Genomic DNA, 15,892 nt, shown 5'->3' on the forward strand with positions numbered 1-15,892 from the left:
CTACTGGAATGCAAATGCTAAATGTTCTGTGACTGTAGCTTGGATTTGCAGGCAAAAATGCATGTTTTCAAAAACCCGGCATGACCAAATAATTGGTGTGTGTCAAGGTAGTAGGACTGTTTTGTTTGTACTTGGTTTACCTTTAAGGGAAGGAAATAACTTGTATATGCTGTGGTGTTTTGCTGAGTAAAGACTTTTCCTTGCAAAATAAGGACTGGTAGACTCATGGGTTCTTTTATGCCTTCAGCAAAAAAAATGCTCAAATGCTTTGAGTTGCTGTACTGCCAATACCTAGTATGTTAACGGCCTTTCAATTTAATATCTGATCTGCATTACAGTTAGCCTAAATACTTCAGTCTAATGGAAGAGTTGGATTTCTTAAACCAAGATGATGCTTTGTAGGTGTTTGTTTTGTTGTTGTTTTTTAATTACACCTCTTGCTACATTGTTCAACAATTCAGGACGCCTGTTTGTCAGGCATATACAGTACTCTTCGTTTAGACAACTGCTGAACTTTGAAGAAGTCTACACATGCATAAAGCAGCCTTTTTCAACTGATGTATTGAACTTTACGGTTTGCTGTCATTTTGTCAGTTGCACAGATATGATAAGCATTCTAAATGAGTAATTAAATAAACAGGGCTTTCTAGGAGCAAGCTGGAGATGAGTGCATCACCTTGCAAAATGTGAGGTTCTGGATCGAAATAACCCTGTAAGTTCTAAAATCGTTGATTGTAGGAAGCTCACTGACATGAATACATCATGTAAAATTTTTAAATCATCCCCTGAAAGTGAAATCCTTCAGACTAGAATTGACATGTTTATTTTACTTTTCTCTTGTTATTGTGCTGCCTGTGATTTGGGGAGCATGTGTGTGATTGTGAGATAATACGTTTTGCTAATGTGAATTAGGGAATGCTGCATTACTCCAGACTGGTAGATAAAAAGTTTTATATCGTCCCATATTTTAGCTTTTTAAATCTGTGCCAGGTGCTAGAGGAAAAGTGAATTTTCAAATATTGTAATTAGTATTTCTCTTTTTTAAAACTTCACTTTTTCACTTTTGAAACCAGCTGCATGACTTGCTTCAGTGCGTTCAAAAGCACACAGTTGCAACAACCTTGTAAAAAGTCATCTTACGACCCCAGAACCACAGCTTTAAATTCTGTTGTCTCCTAGACCCTATTTATCCCTCTCTTGTTTCCCACCCTGAATGGCCACAACTCACTGTCTTCATAGCTACAGAAGGTATTTTCGGTGTAGAAAAGAATTACATGTCCACAGGGGTTTTGTTTAAGGTATAGTTTAGGGGAAAACTTCCACTTTTTGAAGTGGCCAGAGAGGAAGTTATGAGATAAAATAACACTTGTGTTCAGGGAGAAGCTGAACAGGATGGAGTATTTTGTTGGGTTCTAGAAAATACCTTGTGAGCACAGTGGCATATGGGTTGGCCAAAAGTCAGTGAAAAACCCTAAGGGAGCTGGTATATCTGTAGTTGTCTTTGGATGCGATGTTACCCTCCTCACTAGAGAAAAGGGCCCATTGGCTCAGATCTGAATGTGGATTGCCACATCTCACATTCTCCTGGCCTTCATGTCTACCATCTGAGATTCAGGCCTGGTTTTTTTGTTCGCTTGTTTTAATCTGTTGTTAGGGATGAACCTGCACGAAGAGGATCAAACTCCTCCTTTAATCTGCAGTCCATAAGGAGTAACAGTACTAAATTTCAGTGTTCTAGTTCAAAAGGCCAGTTGAGTAACAAAAGCCCATAATGAGGATCTGCTGCTGACCCTCAGCTGAAAGGTCAAAGTTGGGGTTTCTCTCGTGTGTACAGGTCAGGGAACCACAGTGGATGAATGTTACGCACCTTGGATTCTGGGTCTGTCAAATGATTGAAATTAATTGCCGCTCTATTAAATGTCAGTGCTTTGTTTGAGAAGTGGAGGGTTTAAAAACTCAGCAAGAACAGCAAGAATCATGCTTGTGGATTTTGAATCTGAGCTTTCTGAAAGCTGTGGGTATATTGGGAAGTTTCTGCCCCTGGCTGAACTGCACAGCCTCTTCCAGGAAAAGGTGCTGCCTTGCTTATCCTCTCAGTCCCCAGAGAGTAGCTATTAAATGCGGTCATGAGGATACCAGCTCCAATTTTTATAAAGCCAGCAGCATGATGCATTGGGAAGCACCCTGCAGCTTCCCTGTTTATTACATTTCTAGCAGCTGTTCCTGGCTGCTCTCAAGTACTGAACCAAAGTGGACTTTTGCACTGGCTGATTTATGGCTGGGTTTGTATTCCCAGGCTCTGCTACTCTGACTCAGAGATGGGGGTCTCATTTGCCCCAAAACCTCCATTCCCATCCTCTTCACCCAACAAGCAGTTCATGAGGGCACCTGCATTTATAGACTTGGTCTTGTGCTTTTTTTGTCAGCCCAGCTTAGCTCCCATTCCTTTATAGGTGGACTGCCTACCCATGTAGCATTCCTATTCCTTGTGTGGGTGGTAGTGCCCAAACTGTTGACACGTGGGCCTGGTATTTCATAAAATTTGTTAAGTGAATGTTGTCCTGTCCCTACAGAAGAGCGGGTCGTTCCCATTGAAGTCTGCCGTTCCAAACTGTCAAAGTACTTGCAGGGAGTTGTTTTCCGCTGTGATAAGTGTACCTTTACATGCTCCAGTGATGAGAGCTTGCAGCAGCACATAGAGAAGCACAATGAACTGAAACCTTACAAATGCCAACTCTGCTACTATGAGACCAAACACACAGAGGAGCTGGACGCTCACCTTCGAGATGAGCACAAGGTAACATCCTAATAGTTTTAAGTTGTAGCAATCTACTCTTTGCAAATGCTTTATTAGTTTACTTGCATGTCAACTCTGAGTAGCCAACTTGCCATTGGGGTTTTTATCCCTCCCTCCCCAAATCTGGAATCTAATCCCATGCTGTTCTTAACTTCCTCCGTTTTCTCTCACTTCTGTTTTTTCTTTAGGAACTCATAATCAAGGGTTTCTAAAGCTGTTCATATTGATAAGAATTGGTAGACTGTTGTATGCAGACATGATTATCTGGAAAAGGCTCTTGTGTATGCTAGGTTTATTTAAAAAGGAGGGGGAAAAAAGGGTTGTGAAACAATATTATGGCGATGTGATTCAGCCTTTCTAAAAGGCGGGAGATTCCAAACATAAGATTGCTCTGGCAACTTTAGCAGTGTGACATGCCATGCATATTTTAATAACAAAGAGGGTAATACATCCCTGTTTACATTTAACAAGGCAAAGATAAACAGCAAGTATAACCAGGTCCTAAGTTAAGACTACTGTGGAGTTTTTATGCAGTGCAGACCTGATTCAATCTTTGAGCAGTCATTAGAGGCTTTCCACGGACTGTTAGCTTTGAATTTCTGTAACCATTAAGTGTGTAGCTGAGAGACACTTTAGTTGTAGGACTGAGATGTGTTTTGGAGTATTTTGTTAGAGTCCTTCCTTGTCGTGTTTCCAGGGGAGGCAGCTGTATGCCTCCACCTGTTGGAGCTGAGCTGCCCAGGTCCTCACTAAAAACTCTTACTTCATTGACTGAATGACACTTTCCTTAGAGTCATAAACATTTATGCAGCAGAAAAGTCCCAACAGAACTTTCCATGATTAACAAGTATTTGGCTGTCTTACAAAAAACAAACTGTAAAATTAAGTTGGTCTGCTATGCTTATCTGCCCTCTTCTCTGTTACTCCTGGGGAGTCTTCTGCAGTTCAAATAGTATGTGAGATGCTCCACACCTCCTAGTCACCCCAGCAAAGTCCTTGGTGTATCCAGGAGGCATTACTCCTCATTCTTTTGACGCAGTGCATCAGGTTTGGAAGATTATCCCCTCTACCTTCCCTTCTTACTTACCTTTCCAATCTGGACCTGCAGTGATGGTGCCGGTAGTTTAGGGTATCTTTTCGCCATTTCTCCTTGGTAGCTTATATCTTGCTAATTTGTGTCCAAGTTCTGGGCTTAGATACCCAAGTCATATGTTGCTCCTTAATGAGTTCCTGTGCATGAGCTGAGTTGAATTAAGTGCCCTGCATGTGATCTTGTTTGTTTAAATCTCAGTAGATAATGTGTTAAGTCAGAGGACCTCATCACAGCTGTCTGTATGGAGTAGCGCTAGGAGTCTGCACACCACTGCATTTAGGATAGTTTGCTGCTTGGAGATATACTACAGTCTAATTCACATGCTCCTTAGGTTCATTCACATTCCCTTTCCCACGGAGGGATGAAAAATAAAAATAGTGGTTGTTGATATTTCATTCAGCATCTTGCAGGAGGTGGTGTACTGTGCTCATTCCCCCATCTCCACTCTGTCTGCCTCTGTGGCTCAGTGCCTGTGCTGCTGGAGGGCTGTCTCTTTGCATGAAAGATTAATCCAAAATCCTTCCCAGCAGTGATCAATGAGCTCAGAGGGCGTTTGTCATCCAACAAGTATTAGCCCTGGTGTCCTGGTCATGCTTCACACTTTCTGCCTCTAGTGTAAATCTGGACTTTTCCTCTGCTGTTTCTGTTGGATGTGGTGGAGTTCCTGACTTCTGTGCCCTAAGCTGCTCCTTTCTGCTGCTGTGAGCTGTGAAGTAGCTAGTGCGTTTCACCCTGGGGTTAGCTGAATTTGGCTGCTGGGTGAAGTGTTCCCATTATAGTCTGTGTATCAGTTTGCAAAGCACTTTGCAGCCCTTCATAATGGAAATTAATCTGTTATTAGTGCGTGAAAGTGTATGTGGCACACAGCAGCCATGTGCATAGTAAAAGACCCATACTTTCATGAATGAAGCTGAATGAACCAGTCACAAAGAATTTTTCTGCAGTGTGGATGTGCAATAGCAGTATTTGATCACAGCAGTTGAATGGTGCTGTAAGAGGAGGATACAACTTAAAGTGTTTTGCATTTCTTGGAAGTTTGTTTTTTTCTTTTTTGATACATCAAAACCAGACAGAAATGAGAGGGGTTTACTGGATGTCATTATTTTTTGAAAAGCAAAAATGAGAAATGCAGAATAAACAGCAAAAGAAGAATCATAATTGAAAAGAAATTTATGTTAATTTAATTAGGTAACTGCATATCACCTCTAGCTGAGCAGGCTTTGGGGTGCACTGGATTTTGTTTTGCATAAGTGACAATTTTTCTGATTAGCTGATGATTGTGCTGATTGCTGACAAAGTGTTTCTTTCAAAGGTGAGTCGTAATTTTGAGCTGGTTGGACGGGTTAACTTGGACCAGTTGGAACAAATGAAGGGGAAAACAGAGAGCTCCAGCAGTGATGAAGAAGAAAAAGAAGAGTTAAGCCCCAAGACTGAAGACGGAGGTTAGTGCAGCACTCTTTTCATTTTATTTATTTATTTATTTTATTTATTTATTTTACTCTTTGGCACTGCAACGTACCCCACCAGTCCCACCAAGCAAGGTTAGCTGTTGACTCTACAACACATTCCTATAAAGCCAGGCTGGCATGGCAGCAGGAGCAGAACGGGGCTTTTGTGAAGACACTGCTCCAGGAGGAATCTTGTGTTTCTAATCCTTGTTGCAAGTTTTCTGTCTGTTAATAAAATACATACTATGAGAAAACACAGATAACATCTGTGACTTATTTGCCCAGAACAGATATCTGCCCTTAACAGATAAGGGCTTGGCAGACTGTGTGAGTACGTGGAGTGGTTTAGTGGTCTGTCAGATTTTCAGTTTTGGCAACCAGCTTTCAACTTTTCACTTGGCATTGCTCAAGTGAGGGATGAAGGGGTTTGGCCAAACTTTTTTACGGGCTGTTATTAACTGTGCCCAGCATTCCTTGACAGAGTGGGTCAGTCCTGTTGCAATTGGCAATCTGCAGTTGGCAGCTCTGGAGCCAGGGTAGGTACCATGCTCCACCTGTACCATTGTATATTTAAATATGTACCTACATTCATATTTGAGACTAATCCCACCAACTTCAGCAAGGCTAGGCTACATGCTTGCTAATGCTTTTGGGTTGGTCAAAGTTAGATCAGCAGAGAAAAAGTTCTCTACAAATTGAACTAAGGGTTTCTTGTTGTTCCTTTTCAACAACCTTCCCCCATGAAAACCAGGTTATGGCAGTATCTGTTGTAAACGGTGTGTTGTCTAGTCTGCTGTGGTGCACAGTTCATCAGTCCAATGCATTATGTTCGCAACTCTTGAACATCTTTAGCCCTGTGATGTCTGAATGTCAGGGTCCTGGGGTCAGTCATCTTCTTGATGCTGACGACCACAGTTAGCCAAGTTCCATGTACTTTAACTAAAGGCACTGCACCATGTTTACCTTTTTCTTTACATTTTCAGCTTTCAAACTCACTCAGGAGTTGTTCACAAAAGAAAATGTGTCTTCCTACACCTTTTCAGATGCTGAAAAATTCCAGTTTCTGGATTCATAGGTTGTTTATGAAACAGGAGGGGTTCATATCATGCTTCTTACCTTTTAGTAGAAAGATCTCAGTGTCTTGGCTTTTATCTAGTGTCCCCGCAGCATAAATTAAGTCTGTGCTTTTCACCAGCACTTCACTTCAAGTGGTTTAGTGATAGCTTTTATTTAGATGAGAAATGAAGTGAGTTGGATAGGAAACCATTTATGTTTTTAATGAAAAATATTCAACACAGTATCTCAGAGCAGAAGAAAACTCAGAGGAGGACTTAAAGGAGTATTTGTTCTATATATGTTTTGAAGTTCAACATTAGTAACGCATGGTGGAAACATCCTTGGGTGTCCGTTCAGGGACGTCTTCGACCCTCGGCGCCTCATGGCTGGAGCAACGATTTTGTAATGATTTGACTGAAGGACCAGCTCACCGTAGCTGCAGATGTAGCAGGCTGATTAATGTTTTGTATAGACCCACAGCTAGCAGGGGATGAAGAGAGTCATGCTGTCCTTGTGAGGATTACATTAATATTACATACAAGCACAGGTGCTGAAGTGACCTTTGAAGCCATGGTATCTGGACCAAGGATAAGAAGGTGCTATCTGCCAAACCTTACAAAACCCTGTAAATGCACATTTGGAAGGGGAACAGACTAAGGTGAAGTTCATTGTTTAAACTGGCTTTAGGTTCCACTGTGAAAATGCAAAAGTATCACCTTCTGTGCTGGAGATTTAAATTTGCAGGAGTAATAAATGTTATCCCCATGCATCACTCAATCAATGGTTAAGTAAGGGATAGCGTCTTAATACTTACAATTTTTATTTTGTACTTTTTTCACATATATCTATGGATTTTTAATCTCTTACAGACTAAAATGATTTCTTCATGCTTTTCCAGATGACCAGTCTAAAAAAATTGTGCATATTTCCAAGTTTTGCAGCTATTGTGTCCTGACTGGTCTGTAGGGTCAATGTTTCACCATTGTTATTTTTATTCCTTTTTAATCTATTATTATTTGTAATACATTATACTAAAATAGGTAGAAAATTCAGCAGAACCGTATGGCTACCACAGCAAGGGTATTTAGAAAAGATCCAGTTGTATCAACTATATTTTTCTAGACAAGTTGTGAATTACCACTATAAGGTACAAGATGCAAGGTACACTTTCAGGAAATGTCCCAGTGAGACAGGAACTGAAGGCATGGTTGGAAGCAGAGTTGCATGCTGACATCTCCCTGTGATTTACAGAAGATAGGTCTAACACAGAAATGGTTTGCCCTGTTACCAGAGGACCAGATCTATGATTTTAAATATCAACTGTCACAGTGGCTGATGCTGTCACAGCTTTCAAACCACATCAGCCTGCGTAATCCAGTATGCCAGTTGGCTGCTTTTGACAATTCTAGCCTTTGTGGCATTAGCAGGAAGTGGGATTTGCTGAGAGTGCCTCTGTGTGCTCAGAGTATCTGGAAGCAAATGCTGTCTGAACTTCTGAAATCTGTGGCTTTGGCAGAACGAGGATTTCTTCCCATGAGTCAAACAGCTGCTAGATTTACCACTTTGCCTTCAGGCTGGTGTGTGCAGTACTGAAGGTGCAAAGAAACGTGGGTTTCTTCTCCAAATGAGCTGTTGGACAGTGGACCAAAGAAGAGATGCTGCCCATTTGAACAGACCAAGCTGGGCAGCAGAGCTCAGCAGAACTAAACTGCTGTCTTGGACATGAAAGAAAGGGTAGTCGTCAGCTGCTTGTGAAAGATAGTAGAAAATATATTGACCTGGGACAAAGAAGGTGAGGCAGAGAAAAAGAAGGTGTGTGGCGTACACCATGGAAAGAACAGCCTCCCCCTGGTAGGGACTGCATCCCAGAAGGACTGTTTGTCTTTACTGACCTTTATGTCTTGGTCTTAGCAGAAACTGGAATTGAGAGGTATTTTTCCACAGTAGATTAAAATAAATGTCCATGAGTAGCTGTACATGTGATGCAGGAAACTGCAGAGATGTTGGGTGTCTGTGCAGTCTGTTCCCTCTCTTCTTCAGGCCCAAAGAAGAGAACCTTCTGATACTCATCCAAGAAAGCAGCCCAAATTCACAGCCCTAGAAGCAAAACTCATCAGGAAGTAGGGTGAACAAGACAGTGTTTCCTGAAGAAGTGATGGATTTACTGGAGTAGCACTTGCTAATCTTAGTGGAAGTTGCAAGTGTAAATCATGGACTGGTTTGGGTTGGAAGGGACCTTTAAAGATTATAGTCCAGCACCCCAGCCACGGGCAGGGACATCTTCCACTAGATCAGGTTGCTTAAAGCCCTATCCAGCCTGGCCTTGAACACTTCTAATGATGGCACCACACCTTCTCTGGGTAACCTGTTCCAGTGTCTCAACACCCTCATCTTAAAAAATTTCTTCCTTATGTTCAACCTAAACTTACGCTTTTCCTGTTTAAAACCATTACCCTTGTCCTGCCACTACTGCCTTAGTAAAATATCTCTGTCCATCTCTCTTATAAGACCCCTTTAAGAATTGAAAGGCCACAACAAGGTCTCCCCAGAGGCTTCTGTTCTCCAGGCTGAACAACCCCAAGTCCTCTCTATTTGAGCAAAACGGCCTCTGTGTTGCATTATCTCCTCTCTGCGGAGGCCGAGAATAAACTTCCTATTGTGTATTATATGCTAGGTAAGTTCTCGCACAGAACAGCAGCATTTGCCTCTAAAACTTTTACCTTCCCTGTACTGTGACTAGGCTGTGTGTTATGGTGTGTTCATAAATTTGGACCACACATAAGGTACTAAAATCCAGATGTAAACTCAACTAATGGCATTGATTGACTTTCTGGTGTTCTTCTTGACACAGCACCTTGCTTTGTGATATTTAACCACTTAATAAATCACTGACAGTAAGAAATACAGAGTGGGTTTTTTTCTTTCAGGGACATAAAGCAAAAAATGATGTTAAGAGCCATTCTGTGTAGAACTTTAGTAAAGGCTAACTAGTGAGAAATGTGTCACAAAAATACATTTACAGGACTTACATACAGATAGTAGGGAATGTGTGGGCAATTTTAAGTTCATAGGCTGATCTTGAACAGAGAAATCTGAGAGTGAAGAAATCCAAGTGAGCAGGGATCAGAACCAGAATGAAACAAAATCCCTTTTCTTTTATTATGTCTTTTGGGAGGAGTCAGAAAGACATTCTGTTGATTTCTTGCTTAAGATAATCCCTGCTAAGGAATTAATGCTCTGAGCAGATGGTGCTGTCTCATTTCCAGCAAAAGAATCAAGTGAGATAGTCCATGCAATTGTTTTTAATGGCTTGTGTGGTGATCATCTTAATTTGTGAGAAAATGTTTCATCTTTTGTTAAAGCTTGCTGTGTTCACATGGAGCTTGGCTTTCAGAAATACAGCTCCCTGAGCTGCCAGTGGCTTCATTCGTATTACTAGGTGCTTGACACTTCTGCAAAATAGGCCCCTAGCACTTTGTATAAAAGATTAGGATGGGATGAAACACCTATGCACTTAAGATGCAGAACTTAACCCATGAGACTTCATGATGAAGGGATATCCATTTATTATGAGGATCACATGTAAATATACCAAGTCTTTGTTTCCTGAAATCTGTACTACCAATACAAGAAATCTAGGTGGGCTTCAGTGGGTTTTTGATTTTGCTTTCAAGCCCTTTCAGCCCTAAACTTCTTGGTTTTGGTTTTGACTTAAACTACACAGTCTCTTCATTTATTGGAATACAGGAACAGGGAGTAGTAACTCATTACCCTTACTTGCAGAGGAGCTTTAAGACTTGGGTTGACATTTGTGGCTTACAGTGCCACTTTGCTTTGGGGGAGTTAAATTTTCACAAACAGTTATTTGATTGGTAAGTCCTTTTGCTTCTCAGGGATTAGAAGGTGCAACAGAGGGGATCAGAGTGGGATCACAGCGGGCCTTTCTTGCCCTGGTACTTCTGAATTCATGGGCTGTGCTGTCTTTTCCCAGTTCCCATGATGTTTCCTGACAGCGGTGCTCCAGAGAAACGCTTCCCGTGTGAGTTCTGTGGCCGATCATTTACAGAAGGCTCTGAGTGGGAGCGACACGTGCTGAGACATGGCATGTAAGTTGGTTTACATTACTTTGCCAAACAGCCACAGGTAACAGTAGATTTCTATTCATCCATCGCCCACCCCCATCCCATTCCTCAGCTCCTGAAAAACCCTGTGATGAAGGCAACTGCAGTTCTCTGAAGAATAATTCTGTCTATCATAAGTGTGGATAATAAGTCATGCAATGTCTCTGCATGTGAAGTTCCTGTTCATCCTTTTTGACTCTGCTGCACAGAGTGGCTGTAGACTGTAAAGTTTAACTGTGATTCTAAAACTTGAGATTGTCCCAAGGTGAATACCACTTGGCCAGGATTAACGTTACCTGACTGTACTGTTGATTTTGCCTGCCAGCAGAGAAGCATAAAAATGGGAGAAAATTACTACAGAATGTTCAGGGAAGGAACTGCTGGGGTTTCCCCCCCTTCATTGTTATATCTCTTTCACATGGTTACAGCTAAACTTGCATAGCAGTGCAAAGAATTATGTACAGAAAAATGTCAAGACCTTCAAGGGAAGTAAAATCAATTTGAATGAACTTCTCCTAAAATGTGTACAGTGAAGTTCACTAGTTCACAGTGAAGATCCTTGCCTTTCATTAGCTGTTTGCACACTGTGAGTTGATACGCGTCACAGATAAGATAGGCGTCTCTTGAACAATAATTTCACTTATTTTGATTAAGATCTTAGTGGTAGTAGAGATGCCTTTGGTGACCAGAGTCGTCGATTTCATTCAAGGTTGCTGACGTGCAGAAGACATTTGAATACAATATTGTAGATTAGCTGTGATGGGAAGAGAAATATTAGTTCTGTTGCTCTTAATCTTGTCTGCCTAAATATGAGTACTCAAAAAGCTGCAAGCTATAAAAAGTTTTATTGGTTCAATAACTTTGGGAAAAGTACTCTTTTCCTGTGCCTTTGTTTGGTGCCTCAAAGTCTTGTTTACCAGGTACTGGGAAAATGGGAATAAAATTTCAAGCTCACAGTTGGGGTTCTTCCCTCTTCTCCCATATCTGTCCCCGTGTAGAGCAAATAAAGATTTGGTTTCAAAGCTAGAATATTATGGGTCCCACTGGTAGTTTCATTCCACTGCCTCTCCTTTTGCACATGAGGTGGCAATGGTGTGGCTGTTTAGGTCCACCTTTTTAGAAAGTGGTCTGTTTGTTTCTCCGTCGTGTCACATGCACAGATTGGCTTTGCTGTTCTCTGTATCGACTGTAAGTGTTTCTGCTTTCTGCTGCTTGGCTTTCCCAGGGCACTGAATGAAAGCAAGCACAGGAGCAGTGAGGACAGCCAGCCAAAGGAGGACATAGAAGAAACTGTTAGCACACTGCCAGAAGAAAAAGAAGGCATTGAGAAAATGGTGGTGGACTATTCCCACAACAGTGAAACAGCAGTCAGCGTGGTAGTTGCTGACAAACCTCTCCAAGACAACTCGGAGGCCAAAACCGAATAAGCATTTGATGTGATTCTAGTCAACGTACTTGAACAGTGATGAACGGGGTGGGGTGGGTGGGTGGGGTGGGCAGAAGGAAGAAATAAAGCTGCTTTTAGGACTGAATGATCTATTTTCAAAGCACTGGTACCTGTGTGAGTGTGTGTATATTAAAGTTATTTAAGTGATGGAATAAGTGGCTCCATTACATCACTGCATCTTTTCTTCTGGATCTTGACAATGGGAAGTTACGTTCATCTTGGACTAATGAAACAACTCCCGGTATTCCTACATTACACATCGTGCTTTGCAGTGGAGACTTCGATTGTCTGTGAATGGAAGCTTCGTGAGCATGGAAGAAGTGGGGGGGGACAACTTTTCAACGCACAAATTTGTGTGCGTTTTTCTAGTTTTAATACATAATGCTTTTCCAGACTGAATGCAACTGCTTTAGAAAAGAAAAAAAAAGAGAAAAAAAAAAAAAAAGGAAAACAAAAACAAAACAGAAACTGCTTTGCTTAAAACAGTCACCTGTTTCCTAGTACCTCAGAATTAACCAAGGGAGATCTCTGCATTTGTCAGTACTACCTGTTGTTGTTGTGGTTAAATGTAGAGAGACTGCTGAGCAAGGTGGTGAATGGAGGAAGAAAAAAAGTTTTAAAGAAAGGAAAACAAATTGTGCTTAAAATCCCAGTGTGGGTTTTATTTCTTAAAATACTGTGATTTTTTTAATTATTTTAGTAAAAAAAAAAACAAAAAAAAGAGAGAGAGACTTTAATTCCTAGATAACTGTTTGTGAATTGTCATCCTTTATTCCAGGTAAGCTGTTTGTTAGTATTCAGTTATAATTTTAGGATTTGGTAGATTTCATGTGACTGATTGTGCGGTTTTGTTTGCCACATGTTTATTTTCTATCAGCTTGAGGTGTTACAAATACAGCACAATTAAGTTTCTCATGTAAGATGAGTATTTCTTTTCGAGGGGGGGACAGGGAAAGGAGACTAGAACTTGTGAATAGAACTTTTTGTTGTTGTTGTTGTTGTTGTTAATTTTAAACATATGGAAATAACAAAGAAGTTTTAACTTTTTTTTAAAAAACTAAAGAACCAAACTTACGGCACAGCTATGCAGCTCGCGGGCCAAACACATAGGTCCTCATAACCGTTCTGTTGCTTGTCATATTAACATCTATCAGTCTCACACCAGTAACTTTTTGTTAAGATTGGCTGCCTTTTTTTCTTCCGTCTGTGGTGTGCATGTTTTCTTTTTGTTTTGGTGTGGTGGGAGGGAGGGGGTGTCTGTTAACACATCTTTTTGCAAGCGGAGGTGAAATAGTTACATACGACATTGAGCCTGGAGAACTACTTTTACTCGATTCAAGGTGGAGTTGCTAAGTTTTTCCCCTCCTCCTTAGCTTTTAGCATGAGGGGAGCAGTGTAGAATGAATAGGAAACCTGCGTACCTAAGTGGCTGATCCTGCACTACTTCTTGGGTGGAAAGCCTACCAAACTGAACAGGAGTTTTGCCTGAGCAATGAATACAGGATCTGGTGCCCATGGTATGTTCTGATTGTGAACAAAAAAAAAAGAGTTTCTTTCCAAAAAGTAGAAAGTACTTGACTGAAACCTAGTTTTAGAAATGCATGTGTCTTCGTTTGTTTTTTTTGTTTTGGGGGGGATCTGTGGGAGGGGGAGGGGGGAAAATAGGAAGCTGCTGAGGAAACGGTGTTCTAGAGAGCTTCACATGAAATTGATGGCAAAAATGTTGCATTTGTGGAATAAGTGCTACTTGAGAAGCATGGTGTTTTGCTTTTGGGGATTCATCAATTGTGTGTTAGGGCGATTCTTATGATTTTTTTTGTTGGGGATTTTTTGTTTTGTTTTTTGAAGTAGGGAGGGAACATGGAAAAACACATTGGAGGGACAAGTATAAATACACATTTTGTGTCTGTATTTGTTTTTTAATTGGCCTCATTTCAAATGTATTTAAACAGTTCCATACCTGGATTGGGTGTTTGTAATGGTTACCAAAAATGAAAAAGAAAAAAAAAATGATTGTGACATGCTTTTATCACTACTTAATTTTTCAAATAACATGTAAATATTGTAATCCATTGGATTTTGTTTTGCTAACCTGTTAATAAAAAATATGGGACCATTATCCTTTTAACAAGCCTAGAATGTCATATTTTTTTTCCTTTTTTTTCTTTTCCCAAAAATGTATACCTGATATATTGTGGACACACATTTTAGATGCATTATTATGGTTCTGTTGACTGTAATGACATAGAATTGAAAATAACATTTTTTTCATTGTTTAATTTATACAGAGGACTTTTTCAGAGTTTGACAGAAGGAAATAATAGCAAAATGCTAACCCATTGGCTTCAGCACTCGGTATTTCCTGATTTTAAAATTACTGCTTACTGATGGGGGATAGGAAGGGGATACTGAACTGTTGCACTGACGGGTTTGTTTTTTTTAAAAAAAAAAAACAATGAAAATTAATAAAAACTTTTTAAGAGTGTCTGCTTGTGTGTGTGTGTACTTTTTTATTGGCTACTCTGATGATAGGTCTGCACAAGTGACTGGTTCTGCCATTGGCAGCTGTGGGAGGGAGCACCATTTTCCCCTCTCTACCCTTTCCTTCCCTGTTTCACAGAGAATTTTGGACCTACAGGCAGGAGGAGTGACTACTCCTTGCTCACACAGGTCTAGGGTCTACCACATCCCTGAAGAATGCCTTGAATATCCACCAGCCCAACATACATTAGAGGTCAAGGGCACACTGCCAAGGTCTGCTGACTCCTGAACCCAAACATAGAAATGAAGGAGTTTTGCAGGCTGTCTTGAAAGATCAAAGTAGATGGAGATGGGCTGGTATCTGGATTAGCAACTCAGTCTTTTTATCAACTACAGAATACTGTATGCTCCAGCCTCTGATGACCTGCCGGTTCCAGCATTGAGGCTGTGCTTAACTGGAGTTGAATATACACCCAGTAAGATGGAGCAAGAGCCATTAGTTTTTCCCCTTTCACCACTGGAAACTTAAAATGATGCTTGTGGTAGTGTCGTGGAATCTTTCTTTGCTAAATAAAGATTTTTAAATGCACACTCAGAAGATGTCAGGGGTTTTTTTCTGAGTGTGTTTTAATCGGGTCCTGTTTCCAGTTTTAAGTTGCTTTTTGATTGCACTGGAACTGGATCTCAACTGAATGTGTATGATGTTAAACACTATGAAAGCTTTGATCACCTGATAGCTTTACATGCTTCCGCCTTTCTCCCTAGGAGTCAAAATAATTCTCTTGAAATACTTACGTCCTTATCCTATGTTTACAGAGGAAAAGGAGAAAAAAAATATGGATGCCTTTTAGGCCTTAGACTGCCTTTTTGCAGTGGTCTCTGGAGACATTTGCTCATGAGGGACACCTACCAGTAATTTGCATGTTGTGTGCTCTAGCCCAGAGCTAATCTGCACTTCCACAAATTTAAAAAGAAAAAGGGTTGCTCAATGTTACACCACTAATAAGAACTGCATAGCCAATGACCTTGGGATGATTTCTAGAGTATTATTGTTGCATTATCCCGTTCACCTCAGCAGCAGGATTGTGTGAGTTTGAAACAAAGCCCTCAATCTCCCCAGCGTTAGGTTTCTGGCTGAACATGACTGGATCACCTTCCTTGAGATTCCTGTGCTGCACTGAAATACAACAAGGGGGTGGGAGGAAGAAGGCAAATGAAATAGTTACTAACTTGATCCTTGACTGATGTTACTTCTCTGCCTTGCCAGTCAATTCACTGACTTATAACTGGGAGCCCTGGGCTTCATAAGGAGCATTAGTGCCACAGGATAACTGGTGTTTGGTGCACACTGCATTCCCAGGCTCATTGTTCTTCCTTTTCTTAAGGAGTCTGGGTAAATGTTTGCCATGTTATTGCTAGCTGACTGCTGGCATTTTCTTTTGGTCTAGA

General features: G+C 40.8%; 1 protein-coding gene across 3 annotated transcripts in view; it reads left to right on the forward strand.

Moving 5' to 3' along the window:
• ZNF462 (zinc finger protein 462) overlaps positions 1 to 14,447 on the forward strand; it is a 93,430-nt gene extending 78,983 nt beyond the window's left edge. For all 3 annotated transcript variants that reach the window (XM_037373252.1, XM_037373254.1, XM_037373253.1), the window contains 4 exons: positions 2,574 to 2,797; positions 5,203 to 5,332; positions 10,386 to 10,500; positions 11,741 to 14,447. In XM_037373252.1, the coding sequence (XP_037229149.1) occupies positions 2,574 to 2,797; positions 5,203 to 5,332; positions 10,386 to 10,500; positions 11,741 to 11,942 (671 nt within the window). In that variant the 3' untranslated portion in view covers positions 11,943 to 14,447. The remainder of the gene's footprint in view (positions 1 to 2,573; positions 2,798 to 5,202; positions 5,333 to 10,385; positions 10,501 to 11,740) is intronic.
• Positions 14,448 to 15,892: the final 1,445 nt, after the last annotated feature.

The sequence above is a fragment of the Falco rusticolus genome, chromosome Z (assembly GCF_015220075.1).
Source record: "Falco rusticolus isolate bFalRus1 chromosome Z, bFalRus1.pri, whole genome shotgun sequence".
Lineage (NCBI taxonomy): Eukaryota > Metazoa > Chordata > Aves > Falconiformes > Falconidae > Falco > Falco rusticolus.